Source organism: Molothrus ater, chromosome 4 (genome assembly GCF_012460135.2).
Source record: "Molothrus ater isolate BHLD 08-10-18 breed brown headed cowbird chromosome 4, BPBGC_Mater_1.1, whole genome shotgun sequence".
NCBI classification, from domain to species: Eukaryota; Metazoa; Chordata; class Aves; order Passeriformes; family Icteridae; genus Molothrus; species Molothrus ater.
In genome coordinates this window covers 63,228,050-63,246,404 of record NC_050481.2, presented here as the reverse complement: position 1 = coordinate 63,246,404, position 18,355 = coordinate 63,228,050, and the positions used below count along the sequence as shown (strand labels likewise).

Here is an 18,355-nt window from a genome sequence, read left to right as displayed (position 1 = left end):
GTCAACTCAGTTTGATATCACTTTCACCAAGTGAAGCGCTTGTATTACACGTACACACACAGATGGTGCAAATGGAAAAAGTTAAATAGGGGAGGGAATACACTGCCTGGAGGCAGGTGACTTTGTAAGTGATGTGATAATAAAGGAAAAGGAACCTGAGGAGGCAGATGAGAAAATGAGACATTGAGAAACATGCAAGCAATTGAGAAGCAGATTTTGATGAAAGATGGGAAAAAATATGTTGGACAAAAGGGCAATGTAAATGCTCAAAAAACCCCAGTAATGACTGGGATGAGGGAACGCAACACTTTAGAAAGTGAAAATGAAAGAAAAAACATAAAGCTGAAGGAGAAAACATTGAGTATGAAAAGCTAATGCTAGTGAAATTCTGTATATTTGGAATAGAGAGCCCCTAGAGGTAACTTAAACAAGTTACAAACAGTGTAAAGCAAGGAGTGACAGGTTTTTTCCACCAGAGAAAAATAAGGCTCTGAACAAACATTTGGAATCAAGGATATTTTTCACAGAGGAGAGAGGTTAAGTAATTTGTAGGAGGATCCTGTAATAATTAAGTAACATTTTCTCATGCTGGTATTAAAATTTGCTGGATAAAAATGTTGGTAAATTTTTTAAAATTTATTTTTACTTTTTGACTTCAAACTGGAGAAGCATTTTAAGACTTCAGTTTATTTCAGGCCCTGTCAAGTTGAACAGTTATCGACCAGACCAGGATATAAATTTATGGATGGGGAATGGCTTCTATCATATTCTCCATAAACTGCTCTGTCTTGCAAAGAAAAAAAAAAAAAACAGAACAAAAAGATGTATGCAGGATTGTATTTATTTATTTTTTTTTTCCACAGACAGCCTGCCCAAATTGGTGTAGGCAAATAGCTTACCACTCTGTAGATTTACCCCAAGTTGACAGCCTGGTTCTGTGAACAGTCTCCTGTTCTAAAGTCAATGGGACTACCCAAATGAATAAATATATTGAAATCTTTATGTATATGTTTGCAAGATCAGTTCCTATGCTGATAATGTAATGTGAAAGACAAATTTAAAAAAGAAATTTAGGAACATTTGGTGGTGTTATGTCAGCAAGTAAATACTAACCATCTGGTCTCTAGATTGCTAATCTATTTCCCCTGATTTTATGGTAGCATGCTTCCTGTGTCTGCAAGCTTGAGACTACATCATTAAACTTTTGTGTTGATCTTTTTTAGTGTTTTAACAGAAACATTTGAAATACTTTGCCATTTTGGGTGCGAAATTTTCTTCCTATGCATATTTTTTCTGGATGGAAATTTTTCATTCTGTTACAGCTTATTTTAAGGTATTTATTGAACCACATTTCTAATAAGGATGAATAATTTCAGGTATGTTCTTTAAAAAGCAGACCAGTCATCCACAGTGAATGACATCCAGTTATGTAGGGATGACTAATTACTACTGGTAATTAGATCTCAGTTTGATCCTAGTATCACATAGTACCAGGTTGAAGGGACCCTGTCCAGACTTTCTTGGCTTTCTTTGCTGCAGCAGCAGCAGCACCCTGGTCACTCATACTGAGCTTGTTGTCTACCAGGACCCTCAGGTCCCTCACCACCGGGCTGGTACCCAACCAGCCAGATCCCCACCTGTGCTGCACTCCTGGATTGGATTTTCCCAGGTGCAGATTCTTGTCCTTGTGGAACTTGTGCACCAAGGGAAATATAGGTTGGATGTTAGGAAGAAGTTTTTCACGACAAGAGTCATAAAGTTCTGGAATGATCTGCCTGAAGAGGTGGTGGAGTCACCATCCCTGGATGTGTTTGAAAAAGACTGGATGTGGCACTTGGTGCCATGGCTTAGTTGAGGTGTTAGGGAATGGGCTGGACTTGATGATCTTCAAGGTCTCTTCCAACCTGGTCATTCTGTGAATTCTGTGAACTTCATAAAGTTCGTGGCAGCCCATTCTTCCAGGCTATCCAGGTCTTCCTGCAGGGTGGCTCTCCCTCCCAAAGTGTCCACTTTCCCCCTCAGCTTGGTATTATCAGCAAACTTCATCAGGATACACTTAATTCCGTCCAGATCACTTATGAAGATATTAAACAGACATGGTCCCAATATCGATCCCTGGGGGACCCCGCTTGTCACAGGCTGCCAGTTTGGAAAGGAGTTATTTCTTTACCACCATACTCTGGCTGTGTCTGGCTAGCCAGTTTCCCATCCACTGCATGGACCAGTCCAGTTCCTAATGCATCCAGCACCTTAGGAGGAGTCTCTGGGAAGACACACTGAAAGCCTTGGGGACAATGTCCATTGCTCACCCCACATCAGCTGAGCAGGGCATGGTGTTGTCAGAAGGTGATCAGGTTTGTCAAGCATGACTTGCCTTTGGTGAATCCCTGCTGGCTTTTCCCAATCATGTGCTTCATTTACATTGTGAGAACCCCCAGGAGAATTTGTTCCCCAACTTTCCCAGGGAATGGTGTAAAACTGACGGGCCTGTAATTTCCTGGATCCTCCTTTAAGCCCTTCTTGTAGGTGGGCTGCCATTAGCCTTCTTCCAGTCTTCTAGGACGTCCCCTGATATCCACAACTTCTCCAAGATTATGGAGAGCATCCTTGGAATGACATCAAACAGCTCTGTTAGAACCCTTGGATGTGTGACATTAGGACCCATCAATTTGTAGGTGTCAGGCTCCTGTGCTAGTTCACAGACAAGCTCTTCTTTCACTGACAGTGTCTGTTGCTGTTTCTATAAACCTGGATTTTTGATCCTGGGACCTGTGTCCTAAGGTCAAGAGAGAGGTGAAGAATGTGTTAAGAATCTCAGCCTTTTCAGCATTATAGGTGACCAGCTCACCTCTGCTGCTGAACAGTGGGCCAATAGTTCCTTCTGTTTGTTGTTCATGTATCCAAAGAACCCTTTCTTGTGTTTTCAACCTCTCTGGCCAATTTCAGCTGAGCTGAGCTTTTGCTTTTCTAACTGCATCTGCTTACCCGGGCAACACCCTTGTAGTTCTCCATGGGTTTTCCATCTCTGGTATGCTTCTCTTTTGGTTTTGAGTAGGCCCAAAAGCTCACATTTAAGCCAAGGGAGTATCTTATTCCACCTACCTTCCTTACCCTTAGAGAGCATGAACTGGTTTTGTGCTTCCAGGAGAGTGTTCTTGAAAAACTGACAGCACTCACAAGTTCCTTCATCTTCCATGGAAGCCTCCCAGGGAATCTGTCCCAGCTGAGCTCAGAGCTGAATTGCTTTACTGCATGTTGTTACCTTAGGGGTAAGTTCTGGATTGCTATGCATTGCAAGAAAAAAAATGAATTGGTGCATACCATTTAAAGGTATAAAATCTCCAACAGACTGAAATGTTGATAAGCACTTATCACAGCTTGAGGAAGGCTTGTTTCACTGAGGGAAACTATAGGAATATCAATTTTCTACAAAGTGCAAAGTAAACATATTTAAAAAATTAATTAAAATTACTTTAAAAACTCTCCAGGACCCTCATTTTTCTCCCTAGAGGTTTAACTATAATTTATCTTTAATTCAATATAATCAGATCAAATGCAATCTCTTTTATGAATGCATAAAACCTTGTCCACATGAACTTATGTTAACTATAATGCCTATGCTTTCTTTAAACTTAAATGAAAAGATAGAAAATCTTATTAATGTAACTTAACTTACAACTTCACTAAATGAAATATACCAGAGTTAAATCTTTAACCAAACTAACTGTCCACATAGGGTTTAAATCTACAGCTCATCTATTCAATGATTTAAGCATATTTAGAGCTCGTTCACATTGGTTAACATTCAGTAAAAAATGAGACTGAATTTCACCACAGTTGAAATGGCATAATAAGAACACCAGAAATAATGCCTTGTTTTGTGTCTCCTTGCTGCCAAGAAGTTCTTGTGATTTGGTTTGTGCATTCTCATAAGAACAATCCATGGCCTTATTTTAGCAAGCTGGTTAAAAAAGGCATCCTGTACATTGGAGAACTTTATTCTTAAGCAGACTTTCCTTCTGTAAGATTGCCTGGATGTGTTCATTCATGCAATGAACTCCATGCAACATCCCACAGGCACTGTGGTTTGCTTGCAGAAGGTACCAGCACCTTCAGCTGACAGCCCTGTGCTGAGACACCAGGAACCAGCTGTAGCTGTGCCTCTGAATCTCTTAGCTGGAGACACAGCAAATTCTTCTGATCTTGTCTTGCCCACTCCAAATGAAAAGGAAATGCTTTTGATGTGTAAGGTATGTGGTTTAAGTCCACTATTAAGAAAAATGTATCTTATGAAAAAATGCATAGGCTAATTTTCTATTTCAGATGAAATTAGGATGCTATGCTAGGCAATAACTTGGGGGATGCCAGTTGTCAAGGAAAGAATGTGAAAACGCTAATGGAAGACCAGCCACAATCACCAGGACTTCACCAGGAAATGCCTGGGTCACCAGGCTCATGCAAGTCACCACAGATGTTGTATACTTAAGAAGGTGAAAGAGGAAGTAGGCTGGCACAGGTTGAAATAAATTATCCATCAACATTCAACTCTTACCATGGAACTGAAATTTTAATAGGAGGCAAGACCTTAACCTAGTTCTGAGAGGAACTTAAGAAGCGATGGTGAAGGTACTCAGAATTCCACACATGCTGTCAAGCCCAAAATGACTCTTAACAAATGAGCTTTCATTTCAGAAGGTCATTTAGAATAACTGCAAGTCTATTCTTAGATGAAACCAAAGTTTTGGTGGAGCACAAAAAAATAATCCTCTTCTATGTAGGTATATCTTAGTGTATTTTATATGAGTTTTAATTGCTGAAGTTATACTAATAATCATGATAGTTTTTACCTGGAATGAGCAAGTATCTTCTAATTTCATTTAAAAGCCATTCAGAATCTAGTTATGAGGTGGGGGAAGATGAAGTCAGTCTGAGCTAAAGCAGATTTGAGTGCCAGGGCAGAATCCTATCATTCTGTGTTAATAGGAATGGCTGCTGTTTGTGCCAAAGCCACCTTTGTGTCACTGCAGCCATGCCATGCTCAGCTGAACTTCAGGAGAAGGGATAACCACAAGCAGAGCTGTGGCTCTGGGAGGTATCATACAGCCAGACTGAACTTGGTCCAAAAGGACTTTCTGTCCTCTCCAAAGTTTGGAGATTAAAAGCTTAGATGAGGAAATGGAAAAATGTTTGGACTTGACTTTGCCACATACAGACTAGAGCAAGGTAAAATGATTCTTGGGTTAACTGCTGAGAGTAGAGGATCCCTCCTCCTCACTTTAATGCTACATAGTTTGCTCTATAGCCAGGGTCTTTTATCAGAGGAATTATGTTAAATAGGAATATGCAAAGCTGATTTCTCTATTACTCATGTTGCCTCTGCAGTGCCTCAGGTTCTTATTTTCCCTCAGTTTCTTTTCCTGTAGTCATATGTCAATATGGAGAACTCCCAGCATGTTTTTCCTGAGGTTCAGGGATATGAGGGGCATTTTTGGACTGGCACTTTTACCTCATCATTAGGATACGTGCTTAGTGATACCTCAGCCAGCAGAGTCCTGATGTGTCACCCTTGTAAAGTGCATGAACCTGAGAGTCACACTGGAAATGGCTCCAAAGAGGGAGACAGGAGCAGAACACTGCAGGATATCATGCATGATCCCAATTTAACTTGCTCTTTAGATGCAAGGATAGAGCTTGCTTGCTCAATGAGTATTGCAGAATAAGACAATAATGACTTTTTTTGCATGGTACTTGGAGCCACAAGGAATAACTCCCTGAGATATCCCTTTCCTGTACAGAACCAAAAATACAGAGTAGTTCTTCAGAATATGTAAATCCAGCTGCTGGATCATACACATTTTTAAGCCCAATGGAACTGAAGACACTCAGCTTATGTGAGATCAATGGGACAAGAGACACAGCTTCAATGGAGCCACAAAGCCAGGTTAATTAGTCAGGCAATTCTGAATTAGAAAATTAAAGCTTCAAGGCTTAAAGATCAAATAAACAAATAAAACCAACAGTCCCTTTAGAGAAAAAAAAAAGGGAAAGAAATACACCAGAATTTTTTTTATTTTGGTGTATGTGTTTTAACAATATTAGAAGGTGTCCAAGACACAATATGAGATAAAAAATTTACACTCAGGCTCAGCAAGGCATTTATCAGGAACTGAGGAATTTTGGGTATAAACTCTTTGCCCACAAGAAATACTGGTGTAGAAGTTTCTGTGCTTTCACTGATAACAAGTAAGGCCAAACTCAATTCTTGGGTTTCCAGTTCTTGACAGAAGTGTATTAAGTATGATTGTGTCCTTGAAGTAGATATTTTAGCAGATGTTTTGGTTCTATATATTAGGATTGTTCATCAGCACTGCAGGTTTAACATGACATCACCTTTAACAACATGTAGCTATACTTAAGGAAAGAAAAATTGACATCAGTGAGCACTACTCTGTGCTTTCAGTTTTTGACTACAGCAAAATGTTTCATTTGAACTCTTTTAGTGAATTTGGGAAAATAAATACAGCACATTCCATTGTAGGGGAATTAATTTTCTTAGGATATTAAAAAGTTATATTTATATTGTGGTGCTTTCCAAAGGCACAGTCAGGACCATGGCTTGGCTATGCCTGTTTTCACACACAAAAAATCGTTCCAGTTTACCATTTGAACCTTTAATTTTGCAAGTGGCACCATTCACATATTTAAATGCACAAAAGACCCTTACCACACAAAATCTATTTAACTACATTTTTATGTTTAATTAAGTATGATAGTAGGTAAGGACACAATTACAAAGCCATGTAGATGCACAAGGATCAATCCTTTTAACATTAACTAGAATTTGGGAGGACATATCCTCTATTGGCTAGTCAAGACTCAACAGGATCTGTGTCTATCCCCCTTTATTTCTACTACTTCACAACTCCTTGTAAGGGTTTTTGTAAATCAGCATGCATGGATGGGAACCACCATCATCCAAACCAAAATGCATTTTTACAAAAATATTTCCTTCCATTTCCCACTGCCAGGAGTGTCTCATACCAGGTAGAAAACTACGTTCAGAATAAAGGGAAAGGTATTTCTAAATATTAGATAATATATAATTATATAAATTATATAAATAATTTCTAATTATTATATAAACCAAGGTAGATCCTGATGGCTGTGTGTTCATACAGTCCTCAATGTACAAAACATGATCTTTGCTTTTGGAATTATAAATAAGCTCTTTAACAATGATTTTGCTCCCAGCTATGTATTAACTGGCCAAGCTAACTACACTGTATATGACACAGAGCCTTCCCTGCTGCTCAGAACAAAATCAAACTAGGAAAGTTGGAATCATATTTGTAAACTGAAAAACTGAACAAGCATTTGACACTGACAATCATGTACAATTTTATTGTTTTAAACAGGCTGAAAACATTAAATGATAAAAGTGATATTTATGTGAGGATTTTTCTGTATGTCTAAAAACCATTTTGGAACAACCAACACTTCCATTCCTTTAACTAAGGTAATTAAACAATGGTAATTAAAACCACAGACTTTGTGTCAGATGCTGGACTATGTTTATTTTCTGATTTCTCATCTGGTGTTTGTGACAGCAATGCTCACAGTCCATTACAGGATGCATTGTGAACCTCTCCAGATGAAGCCTGACAAGCTGTGTGGTGACAGCCACCCCTGGTGTGATTGAGATGTCTGTATGCCCAACATTAAGCTACTTAGGCCTCATAAGCTAAAGCTTTTCCAGCCCCAAAGCCACAAATCCTTATCACTTTGTTTCACACTCTTTCTTCCTTTGTTGTCTCCAACAGTGGTGAAAACAGTAAGTTACAGCTGAAATCCTGTGTGGATTTTTGAGGGGCCATTAATCGCCTTGTTCCAGATTATAACATGAAGTTTAATCACCATTTCCAAAAGCACTGAAGCAAAGCACTAAATTCATTCTGGATGAGTTGGATTTTTCTGACTGAAAGGAGGGTGTGTGTGCACACCTGTGGCGTGTCAGCCCTCAGCTCTCACTTCTTCCTTCCTGAGTATGACTTAAATAGGAAATTCTGCTGTGGTACAAAATAGCCTTCTGTGAGGCCAGACTAATGACATGCTCCTGTGCTACTACAAAGTGCAAGCAATTCTGTTGATTATCACAAATACAACAGGTTCAGTATATTTGGAAGGGGTAATCTGACACTGCCATGGAGTAATTAGTTTAGTTAGCAGATGCTGACGGCACTTTTTAGCATCCCTCCTCTTCAAAGCAAAATAAAACATGATTCCTGTGTATCAACTCCATAAAGATGCAGTGGGAGTCCTGCAGTTACCTCTGTGGGATACTTACAATTCCACTTGTCACTCTCCAAGAGATTTTCTTCAGTTACAGCTGTTTACAAGGTCAGGCTGAAATTGATCAATTCCCATTCAATTTCCATTGATCAATTTTCCATTCTACAGGCAAGGAGGTTGTGCAAGCCAGTCCTAGATCTGTTGGGGTAACACAGCAACAGAGACAGTGGCAAAAGATATAAAGTCTTAACAACCTTCTGTGAAAGCTGGAGGTTGTTAAGGGATGGCAACCCAAACCAACAGCTTGGATTTGTGGAACACAATTCTCTACCTGTGACATCTTCCCAGCCAAAAGGATAATGAATTATAGCTTCTTTGGGCAAACTTAAATCACTGGAGTATTTTTTAAAATTACTGTACCTCACCTAAAAGAATCAACTGTGAGGTTTAAAATTAACCACTCAACTTTCTTCCTTGAGTTTTGAATTTTTAGCATCCTTAAGGACTTAGTAATTACTTTTATGAGACACAGTACATCTGAAGAAGTTTGGAAATCTGTTACACTGATCTGCCATGATATCTTCTGTGAGGATGAGAAAAATACATAATGCTTATTTTATTTGGTTATTTTTTCTTTTCAGAAGCTTTTCCCATAAAACTGGACAGAGATAACAAAACTGGGATCTAGGTCAATCTGAAATGGCTCAGATTGGTAGAAACCTCATTGAGATGGATTGACAAAGGAAAAAACCAGCAGAATGAGAAGGTGAAGGACAGAGTAAGTATCAGGATACTCTGTTTTTCCAAAGAGCTTTTCCCTTTGCCCTGTGTTTTTGTTTTGCTGAAGACACTGGTATCCTATAAGCATTTCAGCTCAGGATGGAATTATTAAGAAACAATTTCCTAGACTGGATAAGAATTAGACAAATGACTGAAGTTAAACCATTAAGCCACAGATATTCCGCTCTGGAGACTGGGGAAAAAACCCAAAAATCGTCAGAAAAAGGTAAGAATTCTCCTTCAACTTGTGCCTGGTAGGTTCAGTGTCAGGTTTCCCGTGTGTAGAGAAATAAAATTAAATACCCCACATACAAAGGATTGCTACAAGTACATGTTAACAATTAAAGATGACATTCTTCTGCTAAGATCACAAAATCCTTTCAGGTTCTGTAGGAAACTCAAAGAGATTTGGTTAATTCTTCCCTTTCTCTGACTCTTACATTCCTTACGAATTTTTTAACTGGTGTTAACTTTTTTCCCCCCCTCTTCCTATTTCTCCTATTTAAAATAAGGGCTACCAGCGTTGCCCTTTTGAAGAGCCGTCCCCGGTGTATTTTGAGCACTTGCTGCCTGTGCCCAGCTCCACCGGGCGGTGAAGCTCCCCCTTGGCACACACCTTTGTCCTTTAGGTGCTAATAACCCCTCAGTTATTAACACTTGGCACATACCTTTGTCCTTTAGGTGCTAATAACCCCTCAGTTATTAACACTTGGTACATACCTTTGTCCTTTAGGCGTTAATAACCCCTCAGTGCCCCGCTCCGCCTCAGGCTCCCGGTGCAGGCAGTGCCCGCCGCTCCCTCATCCCGCGCTCCGTCTCGCTTTATTCCCGGCCTTCAAAGGCGCGGCACACCTGTCTGAGGCGGCTCCCAGCCCCACCTGCGCTCCGAGCCGTGGGCTATCCGTCCCTCCCAGGCTGCGCTCTGTGTCCCGGGCCCGCCGTGCTCACGGTGCGAGCCCGAGCCCGGCTCCCGCTCCCGGCCCCGTTCGAACGGCCGCCGCCAGCCCGCGCCTGCGCACTGCCCGCCCCGCCGGAGCCCAGGGCGAGGCGAGGCTGCTCGGAGAGACCAGCGAACTACGCGCCCCGTCATGCCCCGCGCGGCCTGCTCCCCACGGCCGGAGCGAGCGGGCCTCTCGCAAGGCACGCCGGGAGCTGTAGTCCTCCGGCGCGGGGTATTGTCTCTCCCCTTTCTCTGTCCGGGAACCCGACCGCCACCCCGCCGGGCGAGCGCGGTGACTGACAGCGCCGGGCAGCCAGTCGCCGCAGCGCCGTGCGGCCGAGCCCGGCGCCGTCTCCCCGGTGACCGGGACAGCCGCTGCCTCGGCGGAGTAGCCGGAGTCCCGGGGGACAGAGGTGAGTGGGTCCGAGCGGGGCAGCGCCCACCGCAGCCCGCCCGGCTCTCCCATCCCCCTCGCCGCCGAGCGCCCGGCCCGGGACCCCGCTGGGATGCGGCGGGAGGAGCGGGCACGGCAGATGGACGGCGGGAGGGGGGACGAGGGGGGAGGGGAGCGCGGCGGCGGGGCCGAGGGGAGGCAGGCGGCAGCCGGGAGCCTTGGCCGCCCCTGTGCGCGCCCCTCGGGCTGCGGCGCTGCCCGCGACCCCCAGAGCGCAGCGCGGAGGAGGCGGCGGGTGCGCCCGCCGGGGGGGGCCGCGGGCGCTCCGTGCTCTCCCGTCTTTTACCGCTTGATTTTTCAAATCGTCCCTGCGGGCTCAGGTGCCGCTTCTCCCCTCCCCGCAGCTCCACCCCCCGGGAAACGGCTGCCCCGGGAGCCGGGCAGTTAATGGGTAACCCCGCGGGGCGCTGCTCCGGATCTGGACCCGCCGCTCCCCGGGTCCCCCCCGGTGCCCGCGGGACGGCCCCGCACCCGCCGAGGGCAGCGCCGGGATCCTCCCCGGGAGCGGGGCAGCGGCGGCGGAGCCGTGCGAGCGGCTGTGCAGAGCTGCAGCGAGCCCGCCGTGCCCCTCTCCTGCCCCGCAGAGCGCGCCGAGCCCGTCCCGGCTGTCCCCGAGCCCGTCCCGGTGTTCCAGAGCCCGTCCCGGCTGTCCCCAAGCCCGTCCCGGTGTCCCCGAGCCCGTCCCGGTGTCCCCGAGCCCGTCCCGGTGTCCACAGCCCGTCCCGGCTGTCCCCGAGCCCTTCCCGGTGTTCCAGAGCCCGTCCCGGCTGTCCCCGAGCCCGTCCCGCCCGGGTGTCGCTGCTGCCGCCCCTAGTGCCGCCCCTCTGCGCGGCGTCCCAGCAGTTCTGGAACGAATTTGCAAGAAAAGCAGTGGGGAAAAATGCCTAACTACGAACGAAACCTTTTCACCTTCTTAAATACGGCAGATAAATAAATTAGTGAGTTGTAGGCGCATGACAGCAAATGTCCTGTTTGTGTTCCTTACGCTTCGTACACTGTCTGCAGTGGGAGAAGAGTTTTTATTAACAACTACTTTTTAGCCTGCTGTTACTAACTGCAGTCTGTAGTTTTTGAATGATCACACTAGGTACGCCTAAAGGAAACATAATGGTCTGTCTTGCCAATTGTGAAATGCTGATGAGATTTTTTTTATTAAAACATTGTCCTGCCCAAGTTTTCAAACAACCGGTAGCTGTCTTCTACAGGTTGTGCTGTTACATTTCTTGTGTAACTTGTCTATAAACACGTACCACATTTGAATAGTTAGTGGAATTCAAATGTGACAGCTTCATTTGAGCTTTGTAGGGACTTGGCATCAGCTCTGCCTCAACAACTGGCACCCGTGCTGAAGAGTCTTTTGCATTACTTCAAGACCTGTGTGAGAGATGAGGGAACAGTCTCTCTCCTCTGTGCACTTCCACTTTGCATACTTTATTCTCTTACAGTCCCACTATGAAAAACAAAATAAAGCCAGACAGAATGAAGCCAGACAGTGTCTCTGCACATTAACGTGGATCCTGCAGTGCTGAGTACCAGCTCATTTCCAGAGGCTTTTTGGGAGGTGCTGCTGGTCAGTCATGTACTCCTGATCTCCAGGGGCTGCCCAGCTGCCCTCTGAAGCTGCTCAGTTACAGTTTAACATGGGCTGCAGCAGGAGTGTGCCTCCTGTTTCTGGTCTCTTTGTTGCTATGAGATAACAAGAGCAGGAGCAGGAAACAAACCACCTCCCTCCCTTGAAAGTAAGCAAATACATGTGATTTTCTTTGGAGCAGAGGGTTTGAAAATGACATGAAAAGCTAGCATGGATATGTAACAGCATTCCATACTGAAATGCAGTGTTTGTGGGATGCAGTACAGTTCAACTGTAACTGGTAGTTTTGGTGTTTTATACCCCACAAATAATTGATTCAAATGGTAGACCAGAATGTACGCTGGCAGAAATCTTGAATGTTTTGTTTTGTTTTGCAGTTCTGTGTCAAAGCTGATGTGTGTGGACAAATTATGTTATTTCACATACTTTAACAGCTCTTAATGTGTACATATTAGTGTTTTTGCCAGAAATGTTGTGTGAAATATTTTGTAGTTATAAAGCTACAAATTTTTATATCAGTGCAAGTGAATTGGTGTTTTTGTTTCACTGGATATGCTATATGTTTTATAATTTATTACAGGAAAAGAATATTCAGACATGTTTACTTTGGAATTGTGGAAGTTTGTGCCACTTCTGTGCCATATCTCTTCAGCTCCAGGTTTCAAGTCTGCAAAGAAATTAGGAGAAAAGTTAGCAATTAGATAACTTGATAATTTAGTTTTGAACAGGTCTGTTAACACTTTGACAATCAACTAATCTCTGCTTAGGGAAAACATTGTTTTCATAATTTTTCTATTTGCCTGTCATGCCATTATTGCAGTAAAACATACTTGGAATGCTGAGGGTTCTTGCAGAAGAGATATATTTGTCCTTTGTCTTGAAGTTTCCTAGATAAATTTAATGAGATGTTATTTCCTGGGTGTAATTAGCATAAAAATTGCACAGTAATATTCAGGTACTGAGGGAGGGAAGAGGTGATCTAGCGAAGTAATACAGTTTTTCTTTGGTTGGTATTTATTTGTTTGGTTTTTAGTGTATAGACACATTAATAACAAAAACCCTTTAATGTTGAATTAGTTCCTAACTTTACACCTATAAAATATATTAATAGCTGAAAGTCTTCATACATCTGGAACATCAGTATTAGAGGAAAGTAACACGTTAGCAGTTTGCTGTTTTGTTTTTATAATTGTCAGGTTTTTGAATGACATTTCATTATCAGTGGTTATCATATACAATAAATTCTTGATGTGTAAGGGTCATAGGTTAGGAAGGAAAATGGGTAAGTTGACTTGTGAACAGAGTTAAAAGGAAAACCTCTCTTAGCAAATGCAGAGTTGTGATGTAATACAACATTGGGGTTTGCCTCTTCCCAAGAGCAGCCTAACTGCATTTTCATTGTGTGGTTTTTATAGTGGCATTTAGGATTTTTTTTATAGATTAGAGAGATAGCTGTAAAAAACCTGTTTTTCTTATCGGCCACTTCAACATTACAATATTAAGTTTTTTCATAACAACTGCTTTTTATTATGCTTTTAAAAGGAGATTATTTATAATCTCATACTCTCTTAATTGTTTCCTTTGCTCTTGGAAGCTCGTAGCACAGTTTTAGGTGCCAGATACTATTGGACTTTATGGTAGCCAGGTTAACAGCACAGATTCAGAGAGTACCCAGGGGTCACATTAGGCTATTCTCCAGACAGCTGAAAACAGAAATATTCACTATAAGGCAAAATAGAACCTGTATGTATTCATGCTCCTAGATAGAAGGTTTTTATTTACTGTTGGACATTTGTTATTTCTATTTTTTTTTGAGAACTATATCTTAAAATATTTAATGATTATTTTCAAAAAGTACTAGACCTAATTAGAGATAGCTGAATGCACAGTGACCTCTTGATTCCCAAGTTTATCTCCATCAGGAAAGGGTGAAACAACATTTAAGATATGAGACAGGATGCCAATTGATGGGGCTTTCTTGCAGCAATGTAAGAGTTAAGTTTGGTAAAATGTTTGCAAAGCACTTCTTATGTTATGATTTCCATTTAAAGGTTAAGTGTGAAGTTTCATTACTTCTTCAAGCCAAGGTGGGTTTTTTTTGTCTCAAATTATAGGAAAAGTATCGTTAATGAAGCTGGATAATTGCTATATTAAAACAATTTGCAAAAATCATTCTACGCTGAATAGTCACAGCTGCACCATGGAGACATAAAAACCTGATGTCCCTTTGTTAAAAAAATCCCCAAAAAATAAAACACCAAAAAGTAAGGCCAACTGGATCTCTTCTGCTATCTTGAAATCTTCAGATAGATGATTGTCCTATTTTGGGTTTGGAAGGGTTTTGTGGGAATTACATCCTTCAGTTGAGTATCTAGCAGAATATTTGAGAAACAGCAGTGGTTTCTTAAATTTGGTAATCAAGGAGCTCGTATGTAGATAAGTAATTAAGACTATAATTCTAAATTGTATTTTAGTTTTGGTTTGGTTTTTAATTGGTAAAACTTCTGAAGTAATTGCCCTGTTTGTTCTAAGCCAGGCAGAAATACTGTGGAAGTAGTGTGCTGTGGATTTATTCACATTCTGAGTGTGGACTTTTTATTGTTTCTGTAGCTGAGAGCAATGTCAGTAGGATTTCTTGGTCATTTTTGACCATGCAAGTAGTGAGTGGGACACCACTAATTTAGCACTTTAGATATGATAAAGAAATGTGTTGTCTCTGAGTGTATGTATGTTTATATCTTTCTGTGAATGTATTTATCTAAAATGTTGCCTGCTTTTGCCCACATATACTAGATACTTGCTTTCAAGTAAGTTTTACAGTTTAAGTATGTTGCAGTGTGACTGAGTTAAGATAAGCCTGTGGACCAACTCAGAGTAATTATTGTCAGATTAGTTCTCACTTGCCCAGATGGAATTTATTGCAATTTTATGTAGCTGTAGTCCCATGGGTTTTTCTGTCAGTCATCCTCCAGACCTTGGAAGTGAGGGTTCATAGAGTGCAACAAGGGGATTGTTTCAAAAGTTGAACAAGTTGTCATTTCTTTTATTTGTATTAGTCATTTTCATGCATTTTAACCTGCTTAGTGGGGGGAACCTCTCTAAAATAATGGAATTTGCCCAAGTTTATTTAGAACAAGACATCCAGACTTCAGTGCTGACACCAAAATGTAGTGAAATATTCTACTTCTTGCTGTTCATACAAAGCTGTTACATGTTAATTGCAAAGTCATGTCTAGATTAATACTGGCAGCATGTGTCTTTTTCACTCCTTTTTTTTTTCTTTTTTTTTTAATGTTTAAGCTAAACTAAAACACATGGATGTTGGAATGATGGTCTGAAATGCATTTTTAGAGTGTTTGTTATCTGACAAATTGTTTTGAGTAGATTAATTGATGGGTGTAACAGTAAATCTGATCTTGGATCCCTTTGGTCTGATACATGACTAAATGCCCACTTGTCATTGCATATGTAAGTGAAATGTATGTAAGGAAGTTGGTCACATACTTATTTTAAGCTGCCTTTACAGTCAGTGGAGAGATACAGGCAACTCTAGGGGTAATGAATCTCTTTTACATGATACATGTGGTACCTGCTTCTGTACACTGTGGAAAGGGGGTGAGGTATAGCTGAGTAGATGAGCATGAGCTCTCCTTTTTGTTTTGCTAGGATGTATGAGCTTAAATAAGGATTTTCTCTATGCTGTAAAATGCAGTGGTAGTATAATGGTGCAGTAAGCCAGAAGGAAATTGAATAATAAGCAATGGGGGGGAGTTGGGGAAGACATAACATGCTTAGTATAAAAAACACTGACGGTACATCAAGAGACTTGGATCCTGTTCTTTGCCATTCTGTCATGTTGTCATCTTGGACAGCCACTTTATTTACATTTGCAACTCCTTTCTTATCACTAAAATGAACACCGCGGTACTTGTTCTTTTCAAGCTGTTTTGAGTGTTTTGTTAATTCTCTGGCAATAGTTTTTGGTGAGTTCACTAGCAATTTTTTCTCAACAGTAAAAGGAATACTTGGTGCTAAAAAACCTGAAATATGATGAGAATTAAAATGTCCTGTCTTTCTTTCTTTCTTTAGATCTTCATCAGATGGAGTGATACTCTTGAAACATGACAAAAAAACTGGACTAAATAAAAGTTTTCCTATTTTAGGAAAAAAAAAAATCCAAAATGTACAGACCAGGAGAAACGGTCAAGCGTCGGCTCAACATGCACGCTCCTCCACGGATAAGAAGCGTGGAAGTTGCTCGAGGAAGAGCAGGTTATGGCTTTACCCTTTCTGGACAAGCCCCTTGTGTTCTTAGTTGTGTGATGAAAGGAAGCCCTGCAGATTATGTTGGACTTAAAGCAGGAGATCAGATATTTGCAGTTAATGAAATCAATGTGAAAAAAGCCTCGCATGAAGATGTAGTGAAACTTATAGGGAAATGTTCTGGAGTCCTGCACATGGTCATTGCTGAAGGGATGAGTCATATGGATTCATGTTCAAGCGATGAAGAAGTTGGTTTTTATGATGGGAAGGGGTGGCTGAAACCCAAACCTGACTCTAAAGCTCTGGGTATAAACAGAGCTGAGAAAGTTGTCGAAGAAATGCAGTCTGGTGGAATTTTCAACATGATCTTTGAGAATCCTGCTCTTTGTGCTGGTAACTCAGATCATTCTGCACCAAAACAAAGATCATTTCCAGTTTCTGCTGCTATGAAATTTGAAACTGGCAATGAAAGTGTAAGCAATCCAAACCTACTGTCAAGGGAAGAAATAGCCAAAGTTCTGAATGATGATTCAGTTTTTAGAGTTGGACTGGAGAGTGCAGAAGACTTTGGGTTAGATGCAAGCATTTTGAATGTTGCCATGATTGTAGGTTACTTAGGCTCCATTGAACTTCCTTCAACAACTGCAAATTTGGAAACAGAGAGTTTGCAGGCCATTCGTGGGTGCATGAGACGTCTGCGGGCAGAGCAGAAAATCCATTCCCTGGTGATGATGAAGATAATGCATGACTGTATTCAGCTCTGCAGTGACAAATCAGGTGTTGTGGCAGAATATCCTGCAGAGAAACTGGCATTCAGTGCTGTTTGCCCAGATGATAGAAGATTCTTTGGACTAGTTACAATGCAGACAAATGATGATGCAAGCTTGGCTCAGGAAGATGAAGGGGTCCTGAGGACATCTTGCCATGTTTTTATGGTGGATCCTGAATTATTTCATCATAAAATTCACCAGGGTATAGCAAGACGTTTTGGACTGGAATGTACAGCGGATCCAGATACAAATGGCTGTCTGGAGTTTCCAACATCATCTCTCCCTGTCCTGCAGTTTGTTTCTGTCCTGTACAGGGATATGGGGGAGCTGATTGAGGGAATGCGAGCGAGGGCTTTCCTCGATGGCGATGCAGATGCTCATCAGAATAATAGTACCAGCAGTAACAGTGACAGTGGGATTGGAAATTTCAACCAAGAAGAAAAGAATAATAGAGTTCTGGTGGTTGATTTAGGGACTAATCCAAGTAAACACATTCCTAGCAGCATTTGGGAGAATCCAGTAGGAAGGGGACAGAATCAGCCTGCTTCCCATTGGAATGGCTTCTGTCATGAGCAGGAGGGAAACATCCCTTTAGAAGTAATTCAGAATGATAAGTCCCAAAATGTAAGCAAACACTTGAGCCCTTCTGCTCGTATTGAAGTTCCGTTGGTTTCCTCCCGAAATTCAGTACCCCCATCCAAGAAAAACGCTGCAGGCCTGGGCAATCAGCGGTGGCTGCCTGTGCACGTTTTGCAGGAGTGGCAGCATGGCAATGCCAGCGACCAGGAGTCGTACACGGACTCCACAGATGGCTGGTCCAGTGTGAACTGTGGCACCCTTCCCCCCCCAATGAGTAAGATTCCAGCTGACAGATACAGAGTCGACGGCAGCTTTGGTCAGCCGCAGCTAAAATCTCACAAAAGTGAATGGTCCAAGAAGATGTTCTGCATTCAGAACAAATTTGGCCCTCCGCACAGTATCAGGAAATCTAAAGAAGATAAAAAGGTAAGAATATGCCGGTGTTGGTTCTTAACAGTATCAAAAACCCCCACACTCAAGCCCATCTGCCTATGGTACTTTTACACAGTAATATTTGTATATTAAAATTGAAAGGTGTATTATATAATTTACAAAATTTCAGGTGAAGGAAATAATACATTCTGCTCTCGTCTGCAGAGGCGTTTCATATTCCTCTTTAATTGAGTGCAGCTCTGGAATTGTACTTCTGCTGGAAGTGTTGTCTGTTAGGGCTTTCTCACTTTTCTCTT

The 18,355-nt window shown here is 42.0% G+C and overlaps 1 protein-coding gene and 1 long non-coding RNA gene across 6 annotated transcripts in view; one reads left to right on the top strand and one right to left on the bottom strand.

The window, feature by feature from the left end:
- Positions 1-823: 823 nt before the first annotated feature.
- Positions 824-9,980, bottom strand: LOC118685800 (uncharacterized). The gene is made up of 3 exons (XR_004980041.1): positions 9,790-9,980; positions 8,345-8,487; positions 824-2,776 (listed from the first exon to the last, which is right to left on the bottom strand). It is a non-coding gene; the product is annotated as an uncharacterized LOC118685800 (long non-coding RNA).
- Positions 9,981-10,336: 356 nt separating this feature from the next.
- Positions 10,337-18,355, top strand: part of RGS12 (regulator of G protein signaling 12) — an 85,849-nt gene continuing 77,830 nt past the window's right edge. For 3 of the 5 annotated variants that reach the window (XM_036381571.2, XM_036381565.2, XM_036381567.2), the window contains exon 1: positions 16,221-18,092. In XM_036381571.2, the coding sequence (XP_036237464.1) occupies positions 16,236-18,092 (1,857 nt within the window). In that variant the 5' untranslated portion in view covers positions 16,221-16,235. Of the gene's footprint in view, positions 10,423-16,143; positions 18,093-18,355 lie in introns of those variants that run through there. The other 2 variants (XM_036381568.2, XM_036381566.2) reach the window with 1 other exon arrangement.